The following is a 15092-nucleotide window of genomic DNA, read 5'->3' on the forward strand; positions in this document are numbered from 1 at the left end:
AATCCCACCATGAGACACTGTCCCTACTCATTATGCCAGAGGGCATCGACCAGGTGCTCTTCGGAGTTCCCTGGCTCCGTTGCCATTCCCCTCATATAGAGTGGTCCTCAGGGAGAATATGGGGATGGAGCAGGGACTGTGTGGGAAGGTGCATGGGGGGCAGCGTCCAAGTAGCCTCTGCGGAGGTGCCCGCGGATCTTTCCGCGCCCCCCACTGAGAATCTGAGGACCGGGGCTCCGGTCGCCCTCGAGTCAGTGCCGCCGGGCAAGACCTTTGTCCCTCCTCGCCTGCGGTCAAAGGTTCTCGCGTGGGCACACACGTCCAGGGTGGGTGGTCACTTTGACTACATGCGGACAACAGAACTCCTGGCAAGGTCTTATTGGTGGCCGCACAGAGCTTGGGACATGAAAATACATTCAGGCATCCCTTGCCGGTGGCAGATCGGGCAGTGGATGTTCACGACATTTGGGATCGCGCCCAACATGGCATTCTAGCCTCTAAGGAGAGAACGAGGGCGTCCGCCGACACACATCGGCGCCCGCTCCAACTTTTGCCCGTGGCGACTTAGTGTGGCTCTCTGCCAGAAATTTCAGGCTGCGAGTCGAGTCCACCAAGGTTGCGCCACGATATATATTGGCCCCTTCAAGATCCTCGAGCGGATTATCGTCTGGCTCTTCCATCACGCTTGGTCATCTGACGCCTTTCACGTGTCCCTTCTCAAACCTGTTCACATGTCCTGGTTTTCTGAGTCATCTGCCGGGACATCAGACTTGTCTTCGGACGAGTTTGAGGTCAACGTCGTTGTGGGACGCAGGGTAGTGCATGGCAAAAAGCTTTATATGGCGGATTGGAAGGCTCAGAGGGGAGGGGGGTAATGTTAGGCATCGAGTTCCTGCAGCGGCACAGCAGGAATCCAGAGCCTTACATTCAGCGGTCTCCCATTCTCCATCGACCGCAGAGGAGCTTGCTCAGCAGCCCTGTCGTTCCCGACGCTCTGCTCAGACCAGCTCTGTGAGTCTGGCTGTTGCTGCCACCTCTGGGCCCACAATAGCAACGCAGGCTGATCAGCAGCTAGCCACTTCAGAGGCAAAGTCCTTCTGTCACTCTACTGAGCATGCTCACGAGACGATCTCCCATTGGAGATCGGAAGTCACATGCACAGGTCCTTCTCCAGATCCGATTGGTCCATCTCTGGGATCTGGAAGCTCCGGAAGGTCCCGGCTATAAAAGGTTCGCATGGCCGCTCGGCCATGCGCTAGTATAGACTCTAGTTGCTACCTGTGTGAATGATGACAGATGCATGGACTTGCAAATGACTCATTAAGATTCCCCTCCCTCTTATGTTACGTGTGTGGATAGGGAACTAGTGATAGAGTCAGCGCCAGTCAGTCAGTGGCAAGCTACAGGCCACAGTGCATATCATCCACGGTACTAGCGTCCGACAGTGTGCCTGCTACCGGGCATTGTCATACAGCGGCAGTGTCTGTAGCCACGCTGCAGTCAGCAGTACTTATTGGCGTCCGCGGTTGCAACGCCGCACACACGGTAGGTCTAGAAGGACACTGACCCTGTGTCTTGGGCCCGAGTCCTGTGACCATATACTGTGCGTGCATTCCGCTGAGCTCTGTGACGTCAACAGGCTCGGCATTTGTGTTTAACGCTTCGGCGCCTCTGAAGTAACAGACCGCCCAGCGCACACCGGGTGACGTTCAACCCGTGTGCGTCATACCGTCATATTGTGCGTCTGCCATTACATAGCAGCAATGTTACACCTTCTGCACGGTGGACCCCGGGCAGAGAACGCACTTACTATTATTTAGTGTGTTCCGCCGTCCCCAACAGGTATTGCAATGCCCTAAACACCTGACTCGTAATTTTTTTCTATTTTGTCTTCCGGGAGGCGACACTACTGTTTTTTTGGGAGTCTAGTACAAGGCCCTGGAACTCCTGTACCCTTTTCAGCTCGACCTTTGATATTCTTATGTTTAAGACGCATCCTAAGCTTACTAAAGGAGGTCATAACGTTCTAGCTGAGCTTTGCAGTGCTGGATCAAGTTGTCCATCACTAGAAAGTTGTCCAGGTAGGGGACAATCAAGATGTCCTGCTCCCTCAGGTGTGCCATTGCTTCTGCCATCAGCTTGATAAAACACTCGAGGAGCCACTGCCAAGCCGAAAGGGAGAGCCCTGTACTGAAAGTATCTGATTTTCTCCTTTATGGAGACGGCTACCCTGAGGAACTTCTGATAGCCTGTGTATGGGAATGTGATAACAAGCATCCCTCAGATCCAGAAAGGTCATAAAGTTATCTAGAAACAGAATTTTGATCGTTTTTATTGACTCCATTTTGATCGTTTGAGTTTTTAGCGAGTTGTTCAGATTTTTCAGGTTGATCATTGTCCTGAAGGATCAGTCTGGTTTCTTCACCAGAAACATTTGGGAGTAGAATCCTCCTCTTCTCCTGAAGGGAAATCTCCTGGAGGAGAGCTTTGTTTACTAACTTAGTACTTCGTGTGCCCAGGCCAGTTGTTCCTCTGAATTCTAGTTTAGGCCCAACTTTATTAGGCTCAATTTCTAGGAACTCCTGGAAACATTTTCCCAGGCTGTCGGGGCTTACGTCCAAATGTGCATTCTAACGTGCATAATTTTTGGGCATGTACACCTACTAGAGGCAGACAGACTGAATCTGTGTGTTAGGCTAAGTGCACACGTACCGGAACTCTCGCGGAAATTACCACGGGAATTCCATTCCGCGGGAAAAATCGCATTTTAAATTCCTGCGATTTTCCCGCGGAAAAACTAGCATTTTGCAAGCGTATTTAGCTTGCAAAATGCTAGCGTTTTCCCAAGCGATCTGTAGCATCGCTTGGAGAACTGATTGACGAGTGTGACCAACCTGTCATAGTGTTTGACGAGTGTGACCAACTTTTTACTACTGAGGCCGCCTATGCAGCATCAGTAGTAAAAGATAGAATGTAAAAAAAAAATATAAAAAAAATAGTGTTATTCTTACCTTCCGACGTCCCGTGCATCCGTTCCCAGTAATCCTTTGCGAAAATGCCCGCGATGACGTCCATTCTCGCGGGATCGCGATGACATCGCGCGAATGACCGTGGGACTTCGTGATCCCGCGAGAACGGACGTCATCACGGGCATTTTCGCAAAGGCTTAATGGGAACGGGAGCGTGGAGAGAGGCGGGAATGCTGCGCGGGACGCCAGAAGGTAAGAACAACAATATTTTTTATTTTACATTCTATTTTTTATAGGGATATGGTACCCAAAGCCCGGAGGACAGTCTCCTCTCCTCCGGACCGTGGGTACCATCTGCAAATGTTCTGCTTACTTTCCGCATGTTGTGCGCAGCCACATGCGGGAAGTAAGCGGAACAATGCATTCCTATGGGTGCGGGATCGCCGCGATTCCGCAAATTAATGAGCATGCTGCGTTTACCGCGAAGCGATTCCGCCGCGGTAAAAACCGCAGCATTAGCACAGCATTGCTGAATCCCATAGGAATGCATGGGATGCTTATTTTTGTGGCAAAATCGCGCGGTTAAAACCACCACGGAAACGCGAAAAAAACGCCACGTGTGAACTCAGCCTTAGTCTCCAGTAGGCATACACACCCGAAAACAATGCACAACGTTTGCCGTCGGCACCATTATAGTATATGGCTCAGTCTGTTCATATGCCCGAATCCAGTTTTGCTGGGGTTTAGACACAAGCCCGACTGAGTCACTGAACAGGTGCCTAAATGTAATGCGAGAGCATCCTTCTACAGCCGGTTTCTCACTTGCAACTACAATGCGAGAAACTCGGCACTGCCTCCAGCGGTTCGGACCGGAACGGTCAGCTGCATAGAAATACATGCAGCCGCACACTCCGGTCCTGAGTGACGGAAGCAGTGACAGGTATTGAGGCGAGAGACTCGCATAAGTTTCTCACATTGCTGTTGCAAGTGTGAAACCGGCCTACAACTGAGGATCAGATGTTTAGTTCTCTTTTAATCCCCATTTACAATATACTCTAGACACACCTAACATTCCCCTGAATCACAAAGTGACCAACGTGCAGAAATCCAAGTCACTCTTCTTACAAGAGTATAGTTGTACTTACTTAGGGATATCTTGATATCTCTGGGATTGTATGAAACACGCAGGGCCCCAACAGCTGCAAGCAATCCAAAGACAAGACCTGCAGCAAGTGATACAATACTGCCTGCAAGATAAAGCAATAAGGTAGTTGAGCAAAGAAATTCCTTTCTGGTGGTTTACTTTTTTTGTTTAAAGAACTAAATCTCTACCATTGCAGTGGTGTATCAAGCCAAATCAAATTCTACTGCAAAAAAAGAAAATCCCATCTTATGACTTGTACCAAGTATAAAAAAAAAAAAAAAAAAAAAAAAAAAAAAGGCTAAAACTTATGTCTGACCAAAGTCAAAACAATTGCAGGTGCTATCTGCCCCATAGAATAACACTGGCCCAGTGCCATGTAATGTTTTATTGCACAGCACTTGGCAGTCTTGTACGGTAGTGCGACGCCGGCTTAATTTGGTGGTGTGAACTTCAATAAAGTTTTCATATTTTAAGATTGCCTAGTCAATGGGCTGACTCATTAGCATTTTGTCCAGTGTTGATGCAAAGTCTGCTGAAATAAGATGCAGCAAATTTATTAACACCTTCACCCCGAAGCCTGTTTTCACCTTGCTGACGAGGCTAATTTTTACAATTCTGGAACGCTTCCATGGATCCCACTGATTCTCACATTATTTTCTCATGACATTGTACTTTATGATCGTGGATTTTATTTGATATGACTTGTGTTTGTGGAAAAAAATAAATAAAAATAAAAAAGCCGTGGGCTCCCGCGCAAATTTCTGCGCCAGAGGGGGAAAGCCAGGGGCTAATATTTGTAGCCTGGAAAGGGGGTAATACCCATGGCCCCTTTCCAGGCTATGAATATCAGCCCGCAGCAGTCTGCGTAGCCTGGCTATAAAATATAGGGGGACTCCATGCCATTTTTTTTTTTTTTTTTTTGGGGGGGGGGGGGGGGGGGGGGTCCCTCCTATTTTAATAGCCAGTAATAGTTGGTAGGCTGCGAGAGGTTTTCTTATGGAGGCAATAGAGGTGTAAAATACTGATCATACAACCACTCGCAGCCTGCCAACTTATGGAGGAGGTGATTGCTTGGTGTATGATTGCACAAAAGCAGCTTGTATAGGGCGCTGTTCACATGTAGGTAATGCAGTGTCTGGTTTACAGCCTAATAGTGACGCCCATACAATTATATCAGGCGGGCTGCCCAGCACTAAATACATCACGTGTGAACAGACTCCACAGTTTACAAGACCAAAAATGCTGGGCTTGTCTGCACCCTGAAAAATAAAAGTATAGAAAATACATATAAATATGTAAGGTATTGGTTGATATTTTGGCCAAGATATGCAAGCTTGCAACACACGCCAAGGGTCCTCACACTTGTGAGTCCTAACACTAAACTTAATAACAAAGCCACAAAAAGAGGACTAAAAATCCTCCAAAAATTCAAGAATTAATACAGCTGACAGTGCATTTCTTCAGGATTTTTAGTCCTCTTTTTGTGGCTTTGCTATTAAGTTCAATAATTATTTATGCCTCTTAGCTCCGTCCAGTAACCAGAAAGTTGGCAGGGCTGGCATAAAAGCTGCAAGTCACATATTTGTGTAACTGCGTGTTGTGCAAAAAAGTTGGCCCCAAGTTTTAAATAGCCAGTATTGATAAATCTGCAACAATAAGTTGCAAATAACCTAAATCATAGAAATATAGGCTGTTCTATTTAGGTTATACAAACTATAGAGCCCATACTGTACGGCCTTAGGTACACAGTATAATATATGTACCTTAACCTATGAACTCCATAGAAACTAGATAAGACAGTGAAACTGAACAAACTCCATTACCTTCACTTTCCAGTGAATGATTTGGCTAGCAAAATATATTCTAAAAAAAACCCAACACACACCAGAGGGTGCGACCATGATGAAGGGGAGCCCACCAAAGCCAGCTACTTCAGCTGAAGTGTATTGGAGCGTAAGGACCTTCCGGCTCCCTGCGCTGCAATACACACCAGCGGCAAATCAGAGGCCTGCAGCTGACATTGACACCACACATCTTCATAACAGGAGCGCTGCTGTGCCGGCTACAGAACACCGCACGTTGAGGGAGCAGAATGGGTTTTCCTAATGCAGAGGGAATGGGGGAACATACGGTATATACCAGGACGAGGCACATTTTACCATGAAGGGACACACGATGGGAGACATATATACCAGTAAGAAGGACATAACTATACAACGGGGGATGGGAGGCAGCACTTATACGATTTAGAACGCCACAAAGGCTCATATATCTGATGAACATGAAGGGGAGGGAACCGAGACCAAATTTTGCATTGTGAGCCCATCGGACTCTAGTTACGTTACTGTACCTCATTCAGGGAAAGTAAATCGAACAAGTTAGACACCTAGCTCACGATGACTTCTCATATGCACTACAAAACACAGAACATGACCAAGAATCTGCTAGTGCGGGTAATGTTCATTGTGAAGTGAGAACCATCGCTTCTTCCTCCAGCAACGATCATCCCAACCATTTTAAGGATCATGCTGCCAGCGGTGACAGGTCCAATGATCACAAAATAGTACTGGTGTGTTTTAGATTCTAGTGCAAATATACTCATAAAGAGGCGCAAAATTTTTGCACAAATTGAGATTGTGGAAGAGAAAAGTGCAACTCTACATTTTTATGTCAGTTTCATCCAGTTCCTCCAAAACAGCAGGACTAGTCCAATTCATGATGAATTGTCGCTTATGTTATGCCAGAAACCTTACCTCAGGCCGAGGCAAACACCACTTTTCAGATGTGCAGCATGCATTGTGAACTTGTGGCCTATTAGATTACATTGGCCAGAGTGTTGTCTGACTTACTTGCACAGCAAACTTCTATATAAAACGTTAGTCTGAACGAGCCCTTAGGGCAATACCAGACATGGCTTTGCAGCTGTGCTGATTTCAATCCTTGATTTTGCAGTGAAATAACTGTTTAGGACACGAATACCACTTCTGGTCTTGCCTTTACACTGGGCAATGATATAGGACAAATATTAAAAAAATCATTCAGGTGATTATCACAACTAGTACAATGTCTCTATGTAGGGATAGAACTAGCCATCAGGCCATGGCCATGGTGTGGGTGTGATGCCACCAGGATTATCAAACTGCCTATTAAACAACTTTCATTTTGCAAGGGAACGGATGGTGCACCCGGCGAGAGTCACATCTGGCCCCATCCTTATACTAGGCAATAATATGGACAAATACTCTGAGACCGGAGACACTAGTGTATGGTATCCGATGTGAGAGCATTGGATGGGATGTGCCGAGAACACTCGGCTCCAGCTTTGCTGAAAGAATCGCAGCACAGCTGTTGAGAAATTAATTTTCTCTGGTCACCTTCCACGACAGCATAGGTTGTCTCCATGCCCTAATGGGGGACAGGAAGCACAAAGGTTAAAAGCACCTCCTATTCGCCAGTGTCTTTCCTATCCCCCATGGGGAAGAAGAGGCTATCGGGTATGCTGCGTGGCCGGTGCTGTAGTATACCTTTATTATGTAGCCGGGCAGTGGTGGTCGTGGGCTCTGCCTTCCTCCTCCTGGTTCTCCCCGCTTGCGGTGGATTCTGGGACCCTCCTGGCCCACCTGCACCCCCCAGGGGTAAAGCGGGCCAGTGATCTCCATGCCGGAGGTCTCCCCGAGCTCTCTAGCTTTCCTCCTCCTGCGCGCTGTTCGGTGACCCAGAAGTGACATCAAAGGGAGCGTGTCACTTCCGGGCCTTGCGTTCCATCCGGTTTTGGCTCTTTACGGCCTCCGGATTGTTGAACGACGTGCAGAGCATGCTGAAGCTGGCGGAAGCCTACTCAGGACTCGGGGGGGGGGGGGGGGGAAAATCATTAGCGCTAAGTGCAGGGTTTATCTAATATATACTTACCTTGTAATGTCTTCACATCCTGTCCTGTCCGGATCCCAGAATTCCAAGCAGCCGAAGTTCACCGGCCGCTATATTGGGACACCCAAGTGATGGGTGTCTCAATATGGAAACTGCTGGTGGCAACAGCCTCTTGCGCGGTACCGCCGTTGCACCACACACTATACGCCGTACGCAGTCTCTTGGCGGTACCACCAGCAGAACACCATCGCAAACACGCTGCTGGGATCAACCGTATGATTCACTGAATGCCGCCATCTTTGTACAGGATGAGCGCATGCGCAGTTTTAATGTGACCGCCGATGTCTGCACAAAGATGGCGGCGGTCTGATTTACTGCGCATGTGCGAATTCCACACAGGTGCAGTGAATGATTCAGCTGATCCCAGCTGCAGATGCGCGGTGTGTCTACAGGCAGAGGAAGCCAGTCACATTAAAGGGGTTTTCCCACGACCAAAAGTTAATTTTTAAAATTGTCTGTCTGACCGTGTATGGGGCATACCACATCTCCTGGGCAGGGGAGGAAGCAAAAGACAATACTAAAATTACAGCAGGGGGATCACAGAGGATTCATTTTGTGAGGTAAAATACTTCACTGACTGTTTTTAAACAATATTTTACCTCACAAACCATATCCTCTGCAATCCCCTGCTGTAATGTCAGTATTGTCTTTTGCTTCCTCCCCTGCCCAGGAGCTGTGGTATGTTTTGTACACATTTAGACAGACAATTTTTAAAATGAACTTTCGTTCATGGGAAAACCCCTTTAAAAAAAAACAAATAACGTCAACATGGGGTGGACAGGTCAAAGAAGAGCGGCACAGACGGGAGAAATCAGCACATGGGGAAAGAGTGGATAGGTGGGTGAGCACGTGGGGGGGGGGGGGGGTAGATTCAACGCCGCAAAGCCTGCCCCCATCATGACACTACCGCCCTCCAGATGCAATAGCATCGGGTCTCCATCTAGTTTCTACATAAACCTGCCAGAAGACACCTCCAGGTAAGGCCTATCACTGCAAGTATGGACAGTGTTTCCTGCCCTGCAAAGCCCAGAACTGCCCCAGTAAGTCTGTGGTGGTGAGGGTCCTAATACAGGTCTTATGTCAGTGATAGTGGGTCCCCTTTTTAGTTATACTTCTCTCCCTAGGGAGACAAGTCTGCCCACAAAAACCCGGCTAAAAAAGGTCCTTAAATGAGCCCTCTGCATTAAGAAGCTTCCATCCCGGTGGGAAAAGAAGTTATGTCAGGAATTTACTACAGACAAGGTGGTTAGGGCTGAACATCCCTCTCTCCTGGACGAAATTCATACCCTGGTAAAGCAGGAGGTTTAATCCTCCTTGGCTGCCTTTACACCTTCTCCTCCAGGATCATCTCCCCCTAAGAGGTGAAAGCTGTGTATTGAGGACTTTGGCTCAGATTCCAGACTCTAAGGGTATGTTTCCACAGTCAGGATCTGCAGCGGATTGGAGCAGTTATCCTACATTTTTGCATGCTATAGCGCAGCAGTGTACTGCCTTGTTTGTTTGATTGTATACAAGTTGACGACTCTAGGTTGGAACCTGTTCACACCTAGTTCATGTTTGGATGTGACGGTCAGTTATTTCGATTTGTATTCATTGGCCTTCTGACTGAGCCCTCTGCCCCCTAGCCTCAGGCGTTTTTAATCACAGCAGGATCACTACCCATCTACAAAGATATTAGACTTTAGTCTAGGACAGAATTTACATTAGGTTCCCATAGAGTTGTAGACTGTCTAAGAGAGGATTGGCATTGTTAGATCCTGGTATACTAGAATCACCTTACCGTGGCTACGAGGTACACATGAATTGGCTAATTAATGCGCTAAGCATTATCAAATTTTCGCATTTCTAGTGCAGTAATGCAATTCAATTTTCAGGTTTCATTTTTGCATGCTATAGCGCTGCAGTGTGCTGCCTTGTTTGATTGTATATGAGTTGGCGACTCTAGGTAGGCACCTGTTAATGTTTGGATGTGACAGTCAGTTTTTTGATTCTTTTCAATTAAGGACCCCATGGATAGGAAGGTGGAGAGCCTCCTGAAAAAGTATTGGGAGACCTCCACTTCCTCACTTAGGACAAATATAGCTTCCACCTGTGTCGCTAGATCCCTCTTTCGGTGGATGGACCAGTTGCAGAGTCATATCCCAGGGGACCTCAAGAGGGGAATTGTTAGAGTTCCTTCAGCTGCTTAAAAATGCAACCTTTTTATGGCGGACGCCTCGGCTGAGTTGGTTCGCATTGCTGCTAGGTCCATGGTCCAGTCCAACTCTGCCAGGAGGGCCCTGTGGCTTAAAATGTGGAGTGGGGATGTTACATCAAAGATTAAGCTTTGCTCCATCCCTTTTAAAAGGTGAATATGTCTTCGGACAAGCCCTCTATGACATACTGGAAAAGGCTACAGATAAAAAGAAGACTCTTCCTGAGCAAAAAACTGCCAAGAAGCGTTTTGTCCCCATCTGCCACAGACCCCTCAAGACAGAGGTAAAGGGAAGACTACGCTAAAGGGAAAGGCAAAAATATTCTTGTCCTCCAGCAGCAGCACAGGACAAACAGTGACTTAATGCAATGGAGGGAGGGAGGCTTTCGAGGTTCTTCCATCAGTGTCTTGCAATTTCCAATTACCAGTGGGTCCTCAATATTATCAAGGCGGGCCTCCTTATAGAACTCAAATCTTCCCCTTCTCAGGGTCTAAAGGCCCCTTTACATTTAGCGATGCACCAGCGATCCCGACAACGATACGACCCGGTCAGGATCGCTGGTGCATCGCTAAATGGTCGCTAGTGAGCTGCCACACAGGCAGATCTCACAGCGATGTAGCGACGCAGCAGCGGTCGTTACTTACCTTTCAGACGCTTCGATGATGACTTCCTCGCAGGAAGCACCCGACGAGAAATGGAGCTGCACGATCAGCGACAGACAGCGGGGGAGCAGGTCGGAGGCAAGTATCACACATAGGGATATCGCTGCTGCGTCACAAAATCGGTGACGCTTTAGCAATATCGCTATGTGTAAAGGCCCCTTAAGAGTCATCTCCCTACCATCCCGGGGAACACAAGACCTTCTGATATAAGGTCTTCAGGATCTGCTGAGATCAAACGTAATCTCCCCAGTGCCAGCGGAAGAATGGGGAAGGGGTCACTACTCTTGCCTTTTCATCGTGAGAAAAACCTTCAGGGGATGTGCGCATCATTATAAATCTGAGGGGTCTCAATCAGCATGTGGTACACCAAAGATTCAAGATTGAGTCAGTGAAATCAGCAATTCCACTAGTTGGACACCATTTTGTTATGCAACCATTGACCTGAAGGATGCTTACTTTCACAATCACCACAGGAAGTATCCAAGGTTTGCGGTCTTACAAAACCAGCAGGTGAAGCACTACCAGTACACCGTGCTCCCCTTCGGCATCTCATCAGCACCAAGGGTTTTCTCCAAGATAATGTCAGAGGCAGTAACCTACATCTGGGAGCAGGGCATCTGTATCTAACCTTATCTGGATGATCTATTCATAGCTCCATCTGCTCAGACACTCAGGGGTCATGTACTGAGGTCACTGGACATCCTACAATCCCTGGGGTGGCTCCCGAATCTAAAGAAAACGATAATTAAACCTACCAGTAATTGTATTTCCAGGAATCCATCCTGACAGCACCATCCTTCTCATCCTCAGTGGGACAGGAAACAACGAGAGGTTACCCCTTACCACCCTTCAGTGTCTTTACAAAGTAACATCTGGATGGATGCAAAAGAAATTTTAACAAACAATCTTATACAAACGTTACGTCACATTAGTATAGAATATTTGCAGTAGGGAGGGAACTAGTAGTGCTGTCAGGATGGATTCCTGGAAATACAATTACCAATAGATCTAATCTGTTTTCCAGTTCACCACCTGATAGCACCATGGAGAAGTACCAAAGAATGATAGTCTAGGGTGGAACTACTGCATGAAGGACCTTCCTACCGAAGGCTAACTGCTCTGAAACTATGTCCAGTTTATAATGTTTAGAAAAGGTACTAAGACTAGACCAAGTTGCGGTCCTGCAGATCTGGTCTTCTGATGCCCCCCCCCCCCACCCTTTTTCTGCCCATGAAGTGGCCATAGCTCTAGTAAAATGGGCTCTGAGAACATCCGGGGGAGAACTTCCCTGAGCTTCGTAGGCTAGACTTATCGTGGATCTGATACAACTAGCGATTGTGGATTTTGCAGCCTACCTTTATTTGGACCCCCATACTGTACAAAAATTTGTCATGCATCCAACCCTCCATTGCTTCTAGGTATTTGAGAACCGTCTGCCTAACATCTATGTTATGATAGGTTCTTTCGGGTTTCTAGGGTGTTGGCAGAATGAGGGTAGAACAACTTCCTGATTTATGTTTGAGGCAACCTTAGGGAGAAAGGCTTGGTCGAGCCTCAAAACTAAAACAATCTTCAAACACTTGTAAGTACGGGTTCTGAATAGATAGGGCTTGTAGTTCCCCCTAGCCTTTTTGCTGCCATAATAGCAACCAAGGCGGCAGTTTTGAAAATGAAAGCTTGCCAATATCCAGATCCTCTGATAGATCATATGGGCGTTTACACAGGGCATTAAGGACCAGATTAAGGTTCCATGGTGGAAGCTACCTCCGTATCAAAGGCTTCAGCCTCTGTAAAACCTAGCTATCCAGGGGTGCAAGGACAGAGGAGAGTCAAAGAATACACTACGGGCCGAGATCTGCACCCTCAGACTACTGGGTCTAAGGCCTTTCTTAAATCCTAACTACAGGAAGTCAAGAATTTTAGGAATGTTTGGATGGGTAGTGTCTACTGGTGCCTCTCCACAATAACTGCAGAATCGTTTCAATATTTTGTTGTAGATGGCGGATGCTACTGGTTTCCGATTCGCTTGATGTGTGGAGATCACCTCCTCGGACAAACCTCTGGACTGTAGGACCTGCTGTTCAGGATCCAGGCTGAGAGTTGGAGAGCATCTGGGTTGTGATGGATGACCGGGCCTTGATGGAGGAGATCTTCACTCCTTGGCAGTAGGATTGGGGGGGGGGTCTTCCCTCGACATCTTCCTCAGCAGAGGAAACCAGCTCCTTTTCGGCTAGAAGGGCACCACCAAGATAACTGTTGCCCTTTCGTTGTGTATTTTCCTGAGAATTCTCGGAATCAGAGAAAGAGGTGGAAATGCATATAAGAGGCCCTCTTCCCATGGCTGGGATAGAGCATCGAGTCCTGCTGAACAATCCAGAGGTTCTAGGGAGAAGAAGGTTTTGACTTTTGCATTTCGTCTGGTGGTGAACAGATCCACGTCTGGTCTCCCCCAGCATTGGCACAACATGTTGAACACATAGTTATTCACTTCCCACTTTGTGGAGGCTACCTTCTTCCTGCTCAGAAAATCTGCCACCTGATTTTTGGCCCCTTCTAGATGTACTGCGGAGATGGATAGGACCGATCCTTCTGCCCATCTGAAGATCCGTTTCGCCAATGCTGTAGTGCCGGATGCCTCGGACCTCCTTGATGACGCAGAAATGCTACTGCAGTCGTGTTGTCGGATAAAATTTTTATGCTTGCCTTTGACCAGTGACCGTACTTGGAGAAGCACCTTCCACACTGCGTATAAAACTCTGAAATTCGAGGACTTGGCTTTTATCTCTGGACTCCATTCTCCTTGGAAGCATCTCCCTTCCATGTGACCGTCCCAACCCAGCTGACTTGCGTCAGTGAGGATACGCGGGGAGAGAATCCACGGAACGCCAGTCTGGAGGTTTTCCTGAATGGACAAGAAACCAAAGGATTCCTCACCCAAGAGGATAGGGACATTTCCTTGTCCAGCGAGAATTGACTTCTATCCCAGGTTGATAGGACCACCTTCTGCAGTTCGAGAGTGGAACTGACTTCACCTTACACAGGGGATGCAAGATGTCATCAGTCCCAGAACCTTCATCGCTTCCCTGAGAGAGCAGCGGTTTCTTGCGAACTGGTGAATCCTTTCTACCATCAGTCTGTTTTTCTTCCGGTAAGAAAGATGTTCTCAAATGGGAGTCTAGCAAGACCCCCAGAAATCTTATCCTTGGCTCTGGGACCAGATTCGACTTTTCCCAGTTTATGATCCATCCTAGAATCTGAAGAGTGGAGATTGAGATTTGGCAATCGGCCCAGAGCTGTATTTCGGAATTGGCCGCTATCAGGAAGTTGTCTAAATAAGGTATTGTTGTGATGTCACGATTTCTCAGATAGGCGACCACCTCTACCACTAGTTTTTTAAATATCCTGGGGTCTGAAGCTAGGCCAAAGGGAAGACACTGAAACTGGTAGTGACGGACCCTCCCCAAGCTTTTTTTGCTTTCTTTTATTAATTTAACAAGGAAAAGGGGTACAAACAATTATAGTATGTTCATGACATTAAACCATAACCCCACCTTTTCCCTTATTCCCCCCCTCCTCTTCCTGCAAATATCATTTAAAAAGATTCCTTAAATTGGTGCGTGTCCTCCAATGCTTTGTAGCAAGTACCACCTGGTGCTTTCGAATTGTTTCCCAAGTCTGTTTCTAGACTCTGTATCCAAGGAGGGAATAAGAAACGACCATGTGGTGAAAAACTTCTCTGTTAACTTTTGTTAGTCAAGGTTTTCAACCAGTCCATTTTAAACAGAAAATGAATTTATCAATATTAATGATTTTGACGGAACATTTGAGTTTAACCATTGATGTAATACTTTTTCTTACTGCTGAGGCCCAAATCACCAACATGGCCTTGGTGTGCTTTGGTAATACTCTTGGCGTCTCCTTTAGAATATTAAAAATAGCCCATTGCGGGGTAAGAGGGAACTCAAAACTCCCCTGAACTCTTAGGGCAAACTTCAGATATCTTTGGTAGGACTCATGAATCAGAACGTGATAGTATGCACTTTTCAATTCTAATGTGCACATCACCATATCCTTGTCTATGAGGGGTATTGTGGACCTTATCTGTGACCTCGTCTCCCAGTACTTAGCTGCACGCAACCCCCGATTCTCACAAGATCTTTCTCTACTCCCCTCTTCCCACAATTGCATACAAGAT

General features: G+C 47.1%; 1 protein-coding gene across 3 annotated transcripts in view; it reads right to left on the bottom strand.

Moving 5' to 3' along the window:
* The window catches only part of LOC141100596 (transmembrane protein 14C-like), a 40032-nt gene that overhangs the window by 15922 nt on the left and 9018 nt on the right, over positions 1 to 15092 (bottom strand). For all 3 annotated transcript variants that reach the window (XM_073589172.1, XM_073589171.1, XM_073589170.1), the window contains exon 3: positions 4115 to 4216. In XM_073589172.1, the coding sequence (XP_073445273.1) occupies positions 4115 to 4216 (102 nt within the window). The remainder of the gene's footprint in view (positions 1 to 4114; positions 4217 to 15092) is intronic.

Source organism: Dendrobates tinctorius, unplaced genomic scaffold (assembly GCF_039654945.1).
Source record: "Dendrobates tinctorius isolate UK_male_01 unplaced genomic scaffold, ASM3965494v1 ptg000107l, whole genome shotgun sequence".
NCBI lineage: Eukaryota > Metazoa > Chordata > Amphibia > Anura > Dendrobatidae > Dendrobates > Dendrobates tinctorius.